The 12,448-nt window shown below is 41.9% G+C and overlaps 1 protein-coding gene across 5 annotated transcripts in view; it reads right to left on the bottom strand.

Annotated features, from left to right (window-relative positions):
- Positions 1-312: 312 nt before the first annotated feature.
- ap1b1 (adaptor related protein complex 1 subunit beta 1) overlaps positions 313-12,448 on the bottom strand; it is a 28,716-nt gene continuing 16,580 nt past the window's right edge. For all 5 annotated transcript variants that reach the window (XM_026186746.2, XM_026186744.2, XM_026186747.2 and 2 more), the window contains 3 exons: positions 11,895-11,981; positions 11,185-11,339; positions 313-1,797 (listed from right to left, as the gene is read on the bottom strand). In XM_026186746.2, coding sequence (XP_026042531.1) covers positions 1,723-1,797; positions 11,185-11,339; positions 11,895-11,981 — 317 coding nt within the window. In that variant the 3' untranslated portion in view covers positions 313-1,722. The remainder of the gene's footprint in view (positions 1,798-11,184; positions 11,340-11,894; positions 11,982-12,448) is intronic.

Raw genomic sequence — 12,448 nt, 5'->3', positions numbered from 1 at the left:
ACACCGTTCGGTCAACAACACCAGAGCAGAGCTGTGGCGCCCAGAGAGAAAAGCGCTGAATGCCGCAAAGGTCATCAACGATTATGGCGTGTGTGTGAAAACGGTGCACATCGATTTCCAGGCCCCCCCGGGGGGGGGGGGGGGGGGGGGGGGGGGGGCGCGCAAATAAAACTGAGATAATGTTTCACATCCTTTAACACTGGGACTTCAGCATCAACAGGAAAGGGGAATAAAATAATCTGCATTTTTAAAACGGAATCTGTGACAATATACAACTACTTAAAAAAACTAAAAAAAACAACCACACACACGTGAATTAATCAAGACTTTTAATGGTTCTTCAAATGATGTACACACAATGAAAAAACAAACATCTGATTAAACATTGATTTTTTTGTACAGCATGTCATAAGTATCAGCTGCATCACACACAAAGACACACACTCAGAATACACAGCCTCCGTGCTGATCCTGTAGAGCCGGTACAGTCTGTAACAGCTCGCTAAAAGGAATCCAATTAATCAGCGGAGCCTGCAGCTCAAACAGAGACGCCGCATGTTGATCCAGCTTTGTTTTAGCGAACGCTGCCTGCTACCTACATGTGCGCTTGTGACTCAGAAGTGTTACAAACTATGGCATCAGCTGTTTTGCTTTATTTTCCACCTGAGCCTTCATGTCAGGTAAGGCGTGGACCTCGAGAGAGCTGCAGCGTGGATACACGGAGAGCAAAGTGGCAGAGAGCCCGGGGTGGCTGACGCAGAGAGCGCCGACACTTATAAAGCTCTCGCCACCTGAGCCTCTCTCCCAGTTTGCAGCATGTGCGCTAAACAAGACTACGAACAAAAATTTAACCATGGAATGACCGAGTAAGAGAGTAGTCCGAGGACAACTGCTGCTAGTCTATAAAATGTTGCGATGTTGATGAAAAATTAAACACGCAGTAACACACAGTTTCCATGCACACGGAAACACACATTCTGCTTTCGGGGACAGACGACGAGCCCCCTGATAACCAGACACTAAAAGAAAACTATAAAAGACAAAAACAATAGTGTAATGGGTTTTTTTTAGACGTAATTATGTGGCTCTATTAAGATCCAGAGAGAAGCTAAAATACAGTCAAAGCCTCTCCTGTCTGACATCTTAATTGAAATTAACCCCTAAATAAATATGGTGAAAGTGATGATTCACCTGCTGATCACAGGTGCTAAAAATAGACTCCAATATATATATATATGAGCGAGAGAGAGAGAGAGCGAGAGAAAAAAAGCAGGGCTTGAAAATGATAAAGGAGCCTCATGCAGAGAAACATTCACGGCCGTCTGCCCCCCACCCCTGAAAACGAATAAAGATTGTTTAAGGATGGCTCGGACAGGGGAGAACAGGGGATGTGGGATGATTTCCTGAAACCGAAGCATGTGGTGTGAACAAAGATGGGGACAGGATAAGGGCAGCCAAGAGAGTGAACCACATCTCTCTGCAGCATTGGAGGGGAAAAAAGGAAGAAAGCAAGCAAGAAAGGAAGGGCCGATAGACCCATTAACCATCCTGATGAAATGGTTGGGTAACATGAGGACCGCAGTGTCCCGACCGAACGCAGCGGGAAGCGGCTCCCGGCACTGCGTGAGGCTGTGATGTGGTTCGTGGGTCAGGCGAGAGAGAATGAGAGAGAGATGGTAGTCTGCAAGGGCTGCGGCTGGGTGGATGCACGGGCTTGTTTGTTCAGTTCTTCAGCACCGCCTCGTAGCTCTGGAACACCCACTGGGAAACCTCTGCAGCTCTGCACTTCAGAGAGACCTGAGGGAGACAAGTTAGGGTGAGCATGATTTGATTTATAAAGCAGTCTGTTGGCAGGCAGTGCTTTGACTGACGCATGAACAAAAAGCAGGTTTTTAAAGGCCTGCTGCGGGTTATATAAAGCACCTCAGAAAAGGCGATAACTTATTGTTTGATCTTAAATCTTTGCTGTTCAGCTGATATCTTCATCGGGCAACTTCACATAACATTTCTCCAGATTCCTGGATTTATGGTGAATAAATGACCTCATCTTTTATACTTATAGAAGATTAAATTCCTAATTTTCCACCTTATAAGGAAAAAGGCCTCAGATGACACCCACTCCTACCCCACCCACATTCAGCCTTATAAAGCACAGACAGACGTACACACAGAAATATAGATACATATACGCTCAGGAGAAAACAGAGAAGGCTTCTTCTCTCTTTGATGTCAGTCTCAGCTGGGAGGAGGTTTAGGATTAGATGGCGCTTCACAAAGTGCCCCCCCATCTTACTGCAATCACTCTGCAGATGTCACTTCCTCAGATCCAGAAATACACTATTTACAGGCAGCATAAGGCAGCTGCAGGACGGACACACACGCACACAAAGAAAAAAGTGTAATAATTGCAAAAGACAGTGATTCTGAATAATCTAAAAAGTGTTTTGCTAATTAATTGGTGCGCAGTGAAAACCAGCCGCGCTTTCTCCTAAGACGAGTGGAACCCTTAATAACCCCCACGTCTCTGCGAAAAGGCATAGTGAAGAGAATAACCTGCATTCTTCTTGCCCTGACGGCGCTCACAAATCATCAGAGTGCGAGCCTTTTGGCTTTAATCACTGTCATTTCTTAGAATCACATTTGTTCCGCTAGAGTGGAGCTGGAATAGTCTGAAGGTCACATGGCGAGCACGCCTACGATAAGCGCCGACCCCAGGTGACTCTAGTTTCCAGCGACAAATACAAAACGGCACTCGAAGATAAGTAATTAAATCCTGGAGTGTCGTGTCCAGATTAGTCCTGCATTTTAACATTTTGCTTTTAAATCTGTACCTGAATACGAGTAATGGATCTGTGTGCTTTATTCTAAAAGGACAGGATGACCCGAGCTTCTAACATTTTATCATTTCACCGTTGTTTTTTCTTCAGTGCACCAACACTACACAGTAAACACTTTGACACTTGGCACCATTATTATAATTAAAACGATCAGTAATGAATTTGATGAGTGACTGATGGGAATTTCACACCAGGCCCCTTCTATGACTCTGAATATTAATATCAAAGGCAGGTGATGGAGTGTGGAATGCTTGCTGCAGTCAGCTGAAGCAGTAACAGTGCACAGCTCCTTCAGTGCTGCACTGGTACACTCAAGGCTCTTTATTAATGCATGCTGCTGCTGGCAACATTTAGACGCTCCTATCAGGAAGATGTGAAGAAACGCAGAAGCTCCAGCCACTGTGAACAAGCCGCTGGTTAGAGAGCAACTGCGAGAAACTGCAGTGTTCGAGTCTGCAGCCAAGAGCCTGCTGCTAAAATGTTTGTTTTATCGGATGAGGAAATGGAAGAAAAATACATCTTTGTGTCTATTATTGATGGACTGAGTGAGAGGGGGAGATCGCTCTTCAAGACAGTCTCGGGCTTTACATAACACTGCATAAATACCAGCAGGATGTGCTTTTTTTGGAGTAATTAATGAGTCTGAAAATGATGCAGATCTGCTGTAAAACCTGCATAAAGGAGACTTGGAGCCACTACACTGTGATGAAGCACAGCAGCACTGCAATAAGGCAAAGCAAAGACAGACTGATACAGTATGATAAAAACCCTGTCTTCAAAAAGCATGTGGACTGTTGAACTATTTAAAATAACCGAGACTGTTTAAATGTTAGATGCATTGTTAGCAACAGTTGTTAAAAGAACAGTAACATTCAACAAAAGGTTGGAAACATTTGTCAGAGTTTCTGATCCATATTTACATGGCAGCGTCACACAGTTGCTGCAAATCCGTGACACAAATCTCCGATCCCACGACATCCCAAAGCTGCTCTACTGCACTGAGATCTGATGACTCTGGAGGCCGTTTGAAAATAACGCTCAGTTGGTACTCGACGTGTGCCGGGAAACTATCCTCCACATCAATGCACCGGCAGCAGCCTGAACTGTGGATCCACACTTTCATGTTGTTTCTACCAAATTCTGACTCCTACCATCTGAATGTTGCAGCAGAAATTGAGACTCAAACTAGGCAACATTTTTCCCCCATCAGTTATTGTGGAATTTTTCAGGAGCCTGTGCAAACCTGCTCAGTTTCCTGTTCTTAGCGAACAGGAGTGGCACCTGATGCGCTCTTCTGCTGCTATAATCCATAGTAGGTTCAGAGATGCTCTTCTGCATACCTTGGTTGTAGCGAGTGGATATTTGAGTTACTGTTGCCCTCTAATCAGCTCCGAACAGTCTGGCAATTCTCCTTCGACATCAACAAGGTATTTCTGCCCAGAGAACTGTTGCTAACTGAATATTTTTCAGCCAAATCTCAGAGATGCTTCTGTGGGAAAATCCCAGCAGACCAGCAGTTTCTGAAATATTCAAACCAGCCTGTCTGGCACCAACAACCATACCACATTCAGATCATCTTTCTTCTTCATTCTGATGCTAAGTTTGAACCTCAGAAGGTCGTCTTCACCACATCTATATTTCTAAATGCGTCAAGTCGCTGTCATGTGATTGGCTAATTGATATTCGCATTAATGGATAATTGAACCGATGTACCTAATGAATTGGCCAGCGAGTGTAAGAAAACGATTTTTACATGGAACACTAATCAAACTGTGCCATATCCACTTCAATCAAAGGCAACGACATTAAAGTAAAACTGTTGTTGTGTTGCAATTAAGTTTGAAATTCGTATGAAATGCTCACGTCTAAATACTTTGATATGAAAGAGCTGAAAAACAAAACAACTGGGCTTTAAACTCCAAGTTGTTGTGCCGGGGTTTTGGTCAAAGGTTCAAAAAGCTCAGCAGAAGATTATTTCAAATTGATGTGTGGAAATTCTTACGTCTGCAAATGTCATCCATCCTCCATAGATGGATTTTTATCAAAAAGCTGTAAGAGGAGGACTGTGAGTGAGAACAGAAGGCAGACCCAGACAGAACAGCAGCAGATTGGATATTTGCATAAGTGTGAATAAAACGGAGGAGAAAAAAAGGTTCTCTTTAGATATCAACAACAATGATCAGATACAACATAGCACACAGGCCAGAATCAGCAGGTAAGGTTACAGCATGGTGGAAGCCATTCATGAGCTCAAAGAAAATAGGGGGAAAAAATGCACAGAAAGACAAACACTGTCTGAGGATTTTTGTTTTCCAAGATGTACCCATTTAATCTACATCAGTGTGCTGGTAGCAGGTTTGTGTGGGGAAAAGGCCGGAGATGAAAAATAAAAACCCAAACCAGACTGCACTGAGGGTTCAGGAGAGATGGGAATGTCTGAGGCCGTTTTTCTAACAGTGGAGTCGGTGAGCTGAGTATTTATTGACAAATTCACAGTCTGAAACAAGTAAAACAAAAACATTCAAAGCAAAAGCAGGCCAGCAGCCCGTGCCCCACTGACACTCTGATGTAGATGAACTGAACGCATGTGCAGATGTGCCCAGCAGTTCTTTGCATTGGAAAAATAAAATAATGAAACTGTAGCTCATCTTTGAAATGTACATCTACTTAACAAAAACACAGGGTGATTAGTTTATGTAAAAATGTAGTTTGTTACTGTTTTGGTTTATGTGCTGAAAACGGTTTTATTTGTGTATGTTCGATGTGTTAGACTTGTACATAGTTAAACATGTATGGATCAAATAAAATTGAATTCTGGATATGGATTTGTAAGCAATGAAATTTGAAATAAGGGGGTAGGAAGAGGAAAAGTAAACTTCATCCTACTCCTTTTCGAGCACACACATTCTGTAGACATAAATACACACATGAAAACTTGATGATTTTGAAGTTTTTTTCCTCTTGTTATTTCAGTTATTTTTGCATGTTTGAAATAAAATTCTATCTAAATAATTTGATTTTAGATGCAATATTCATGTAAAATCTCCAAAATAATTCAGCAGTCTGTTGCATTGATTTATAATGCTACCCATAATGGTATCAAAGTGACATACACAAACCCTTCTATTAGAGATTCAATTCTGATGAGAGATTTTTAAGAAAACTCTTCATCCACGTTTATGTTGAGAAACTGCTCACGTGTTTCGTTTTCAGCAGACTTCTCTATTTACCAAAACCCCTCAGATTTACCAGCTAAAGTGGTGGGTAGAAGAAAAAATAAATAAATAAGTCAGCCCACAACACTGGTCACATTGTTGCCATGGGGACAGGACATGGCAGATAAGACCATGCGTGATGTCAAAAAGATGAGCAGCATCCCTATTCGCCACTGTAAATACGGTAAAGTGTACACGAGCCTAACTGAGAGAGTCAAATGAGAACGTCAGCTTGGTGTCGCATGAGAAACGCAGGTACAAACCTGTTTGGGATCTCAGTTCAGTTTTGAACTTGCACTGCCAACAAACACGGACCTAAATGCAGGAAGCGGACCAATGTACAACACTGAGAGCAGCCAAACGTATGACACGGGACTTGGCGATGGAAAAACAAACAAGATGCAGCATGCAAAGATGCTGGTCATCAAATAAAAGCCACCTCGCATTATCAAAAATGGCTATAATTAGGCCACCATTACTGGTAACAGTGAGTGGAAATCTGAGTGAACGGGTGAGGGGGCGAGACACACTGTGCCAGCGAAAATGAAGCATGAGCTCTCAGATTTGTCTGATTCCCAGGCTAATGAAATCTGGGAGCGACAGACAATTTCCTAAATCCACAGCTGCCATAATGGCAAGATGGCAAAATACACTCTGAAAACAATTTGACAACACACAATAGACTGTGATGTTGCTCATATAAAGAATTAACACCTTAATGTGCTACCCTCAGCTCAAATGCTACATTTACAATGCTGCCAATTTGCAGGTAGATTTTCTTTAGTGCTCATAATCATTCCTAGGCTTGTGTAGGACACTTCAGCACTTCTTAGCACTGTTCCACTATGTAAAAAACACTGTTCCACACACACGGCTTCCAGTATTTACTCACTTTTCCATTGTTAGTGAAGCGTAGAATAAAACCGAGCAGGAAGCAGCATGGGATGTGGAATTGGGACACAGCGTCATAGAAGAGCTGAAGCTAATCAACTTTTAAGATAGGAGGAAAATAGGGCAGCTATGTTCAACCCTTAAAAACTGCATGTGTAAGCAGCAGCAAAACTCAAGCATGTCACCATACGTGTCTACTAATGTCAGTGAATTAGAACAGTTTCATGTCTCATCTTCAGACGTGCAATAGAACCCAGAAAACAGTGTTACGGCTTTGCTTCTTCGGGTCTAAAAATAGCTGCCGACAAAAGGCTTTGGCAGCTTGGCTTTAATGTTCTGTGCCAAGAGAGCGCGGGGCCCGTGCAGCAGGCAGTCGCTCCGAGGGACGAACGTCAGGATACATACTGTGCGTGTGGTTTACTTTAAAGTCTGGTCCTATCGTTGCTGAATATACGTTTGTTAAAAGCACTTACAGTCACACCGAGAAACCATGTGGAGATCAGAGGGTACAAGGTAGAAAACAAACCCCTTCTGCTTTCCCCGTTTCAGTCACATTTTGTCCTGTATCACATCAGGATGTGATCTGACCAAAGAGGCTTAACCGTGGTGGGTGTAAAACCACCTCAAAATTCTGAGACTTTAACGCAACTAACAAATTGCCTAGTCTAGACAGAAGAAAACAAAAAGACAGTTAATGCCACCTTATACATAAAACATGACCTGAAAGCAGACTGAGTGATGAGCAGGGAGGAGAGTCACACCAAGGTCATCGTTCTAGGCGAGTTATACAGAATTTCTAAGCCAAAAAACAATCCATCAAGAGTGGCGACTGCAGCGTGCTGACAAAGCAATACACATGCAACAACACAGCACACAAACAATTAACCCTACAACTGCACAACAACACATGTATGCGCACACAGATGAGTCACCACGGGTAAGTCATAGCCAGTGTTTTTCCACAGCCCTCCACGCACATCAGAGAAGTTTCCTTCCCTCAGACCGGTTCGTGTCGGTCAGACGTAGTTTTAAACGGTGTATTTTGCCCCAAACCAATCTTTTCCTGAACCCGCCCGAGCGGTTTTGTTGCCTAACCTAAATCAAACTACAAGTGAAAAAAAAAGAAAAGCAAAAAAGCTGTCTGACAGGAAGCCCGAAGGCAAACTTCTCCCACTACCACACATCGCCATCCAATCCCTGTCCCTAGTGCACATCGACTGCTCAGTACTTCACATTAATCCCCGTCACATCTCTGCTTGGTCAGATCTGATATTAATGTCATTTGTCTCCATCTGTAATATGCAGTGCCCACTATTATTTAACTCCATCATACCGATTTAATTTTCTAACCAGGCTTTAATTTCTGCTAAAAGTGCAAATCGGAGGATTCACTCTTTACGGCGTTATTTATGACTGTGAGAATTCAGGATGTGGCTGATAGACAAGTCTGTCTGATTCATCAGTTATGAATATTTCAAAACCTAACAAAATGGGAATTTTCAGTTATTATGGAGGGCATCAATTACAGCTGCCCAATAATGTTAATGTGAATAAATGTAATAATAGAGCTTGTTTAGAAAATGGGACATTTACAGCACCATCAAATTTCCAACAAAGCTTAGAATATCTGGGGAATAGGACTATTTTTTAGTCAAATTAGCTTGTATAATACTGCCTTACTGTGTATGAAACAAGCAGTTCTTTAAAATCTGTAAATGCTTCTTTTAAATGAACCAAAGTAAATTTGAAAAACATTATGTGACAACAAGTATGAATAAAATAAATAAATAAAAAAAAGTAAAATAGGTCATTTAGCATACAATTTACATGTTTTTATTTTTTAATTGGTGCAACTCGAACTGTTTCTTTCTCTCACTCTGCGCCATTGTACTCATCTGAACTTCGCCAACTTAAAGCTACTGGACGCCGCCTAGAACGTCTCTCCAGGAAAACAGGACTTACTATTCACAAGGACATGTATCTCAGTCATATACAACACTATGAAGAAGCTATTCATCATGCTAAACCTGCTTACTACACCTCTGTTATTGAATCTGCTGAAGGAAACACTCGCACTTTGTTTTCTATATTGCATAATATTGTTAAACCCCCAGATACCTTTGCCATACATACATGCTCTGCCACAGTTTGCAACAAATTTATGGATTTTTTTCTTTTCTTTTTTTGTTTTTGTTTGTTTTTTTACACCAAGATTGAGAATCTTCATCAACAATTGCCCTCGTCCTGTGAAATGGTCAATTGTTCTATCTGCATTTTTTGTCCTTCTCAACTGTCATCCTCTCTATCCAATTTTGAACTTCCCACAATAACTCAGCTATCTTCCATAATTACTAACTTAAAGTTATCATCATGTAAACTTGATCCACTGCCGACAAATCTTGTTAAACTCTCATTCCCGTCTCTTGCCCCACTGATTGCTAATATCGTACACTCCTCTCTTATATCTGGTTCTGTTCCTTCTTCTCTTAAAACTGCAATAATAACTCCAATACTGAAAAAGAATGGTTCAGATCCCTCCAATCTAAATAATTTCAGGCCAATTTCAAATCTCCCTTTCCTAGAAAAAAATTCTTGAAAAGATAGTGGCTGCACAGGTTCATCATCATCTCATTGGAAATAACTGGTACGAACAGTTTCAGTCCGGCTTCCGTTCATGTCACAGTACAGAAACAGCCCTAGTAAAAATCACCAATGATCTTTTGCTTGCAGCTGATTCTGGACTTATATTCATCCTCATTCTCCTTGACCTTACAGCAGCTTTCGATACCATCTCCCACTGCATCCTCCTTCACAGATTAGCATCTATTGGCATCAATGGTACAGTACTCGCCTGGTTTACTTCTTATCCCTCTGGCCGCTCACAGTTTGTTCAATTACTCCCTCACAGATCAGTATCTACTCCAGTTAATTCCGGTGTACCCCAAGGCTCTGTCCTGGGTCCTTTACTTTTTATCATCCATCTCCTACCCCTAGGTAATATTTTTAGGAAGCATAACATCCAGTTTCACTGCTTGCAGATGACACCCAGCTCTACCTATCCTCCAAACCCACAGCTACTCTCCCACCCACATCCATTTCTGACTGTTTAAGTGAAATCAAGGTCTGGTTTTCTCACAACTTTCTTAAACTTAATGGCAATAAAACAGAATTCATTTTAATAGGCACCAGATCAAAACTGACTACAGTTCCAACCAGTCTTTCGTTATCCACTGATAACTCTGTTGTCACACCCTCCCCTCAGGTTAAGAGTCTTGGTGTCATTCTCGATAGCACTCTGTCCTTCACAGCACATATAAATAATATCACTCAGTCTTCCTACTTTCTTCTCCGTAATATTAACCGCCTTCGTCCCTCACTCACACCACACAGTACCGCCATATTTGTCAATGCTCTTGTCACATCTCGTCTGGATTACTGTAATTCTCTTCTCTATGGTTTACCTCATAAATCCCTCCATAAACTGCAGTTGGTTCAAAATACAGCTGCTCGTATTATTCCCAGAACTAGATCCACTGAACATATAACGCCTGTTCTTAAACAGCTCCATTGGCTCCCAGTTCACCTCCATGTCAATTTGTCTCTGAGGAGCTTCATGACTTTACTCCTCCATATCTATCCGATCTTCTCCATACATACTCACCCCTTCGTACACTCCGCTCTTCTTCAGTTTCCCTTCTGTCTGTTCCACCTGTTCGCCTGACTACCATGGGACTCAGAGCCTTTAGTTGTTCTGCCCCGAGACTTTGGAATGCACTTCCACTTGCTCTACGGACCACACACACCATCTCACCACTTTTAAATCACTACTCAAAACCCATCTGTTTAGAATTGCATACACCTGATCTGTCTTAGGCCATTTTTACCTTGCTCAGTTTTTATATTTGCTTTTAGACTTTTATGACTGTTTATGTCTAGATTCTATCTACCATGTTTGCTATATATACACATTTTTCTTATGTTTTTTATGGTATTGTTTACGTGCTACTGTAAGGTGACCTTGAGGGTCTGAAAGGCGCCTATAAATAAAATGTATTATTATTATTATTATTATTATTATGTTATCCCAGAACAGGTTACAAGGACCATCTTTAGCAGAAAAAAATGCCCATGAATATGCTGTAGTTGTGATAATTTACTGTCAACATCAAAATATTGAAAGGAGCCATATTCCTGGTCATGAGTAAGTACCACAGCACAGGCAGCAGGGCAGCAGTACTCACTGTGTAGACTGGGTTTCCTGCCTGCACCCTCATCTCAGTCAGCACCCAGATGCCATTGGTGAGCTTCATGGACTGATACAGCATGTCCTGACCGTCCACTGTGCGCTTGGCTATGGTGAAGATGTTGCTACCCTGCAGTTTGTTAGAGGCTGCATCTGTAGAGGAAGCATAATGAAACACTCTTAAATTGCAGGTTTAATCTAGTTTAGCAATTACTTAATATGGAGTTACTCACTGACTTCTGCCACGATCAGCGACTAAAACCATTATTAAAACGCACCAAATCATTACGGATTTCTTTTATTTCCATTTCTTAAAATTTCACTCCAGGCTGTCAGTGCAACAGAGACACAGCCACTCATTTAGAATTTTCCCCTCAGCCATCGTCTCACTCTTGTGCCCAAGCAGGACATGAAATGCTCTCTCTATGTTCATCAGGATGAAATTTAATCTTTGGGGGGAAAATCTCCATTAGGCCATCATTAGGAATTCTTCTCCAGTTCAGCTGCTCTCACACTTGTGTAAAACTAAATTATCACACATAAATAGGGACTGCAGCTGATGAGTTCCCATCAAATACAATTTGCTTCATTACCGAGGATCTGATTCTGAGCTGTGGACTGTGCTGGCTACAGAAGCTACTGAATATGTCTGGATAGGATTTTTTTTTTAAGCAAGTGCACTCTCCATTCTCCAACCATCCTTCTTACCTGAGCTGAGATGACAGTCTTTGATCTGAAACTGGGCCTCACTGTCATTAGGAATGTCTTTCCATGTAGCAAGAAAAACTTGCCGCTCTGTGGAGGAGGAGATATAATTAGTGATGAGTGCATTGTCAGAGCACACAATCAAATGCACATCTGAAAGCATAGTCGATTTTTTCGTAAAGGAAAATGTACATACTGCATTAAAGAGGGGAAAAAAAACAAAAAGTCCAAGTAATGAGTGAGCAGCTTAGCACAAGACTTCCTGTTGTTGTTCAGGCTCTGGAGCATTAAATCTCAGCCTCTGGCTGCAGTCCTGCTGCTAGCCCCATCAGAAAGCTCCACAGGGAGAAATGCCAACACGTTTTCACAGAATAAATCAAATGACATCAAGAAACAAAACGTGAAAAAAAGAGGCAGAAAATATCACTGGTGTGCAATCGAGGAGTACTAGCTGTGCAGCCCCGAGATGTGAGTGAGTTCAAGCAGCTGGACACTTGCATACATCTACGTCACTGACTGCTTCACATGCGCCGAACAGTCACCTTCACTCAAACACT

Source organism: Astatotilapia calliptera, chromosome 12, assembly GCF_964374335.1.
Source record: "Astatotilapia calliptera chromosome 12, fAstCal68.1, whole genome shotgun sequence".
NCBI lineage: Eukaryota > Metazoa > Chordata > Actinopteri > Cichliformes > Cichlidae > Astatotilapia > Astatotilapia calliptera.
The sequence above is the reverse complement of the archived record's forward strand: the minus strand, read 5'-3'. Positions and strand labels throughout refer to the sequence as shown.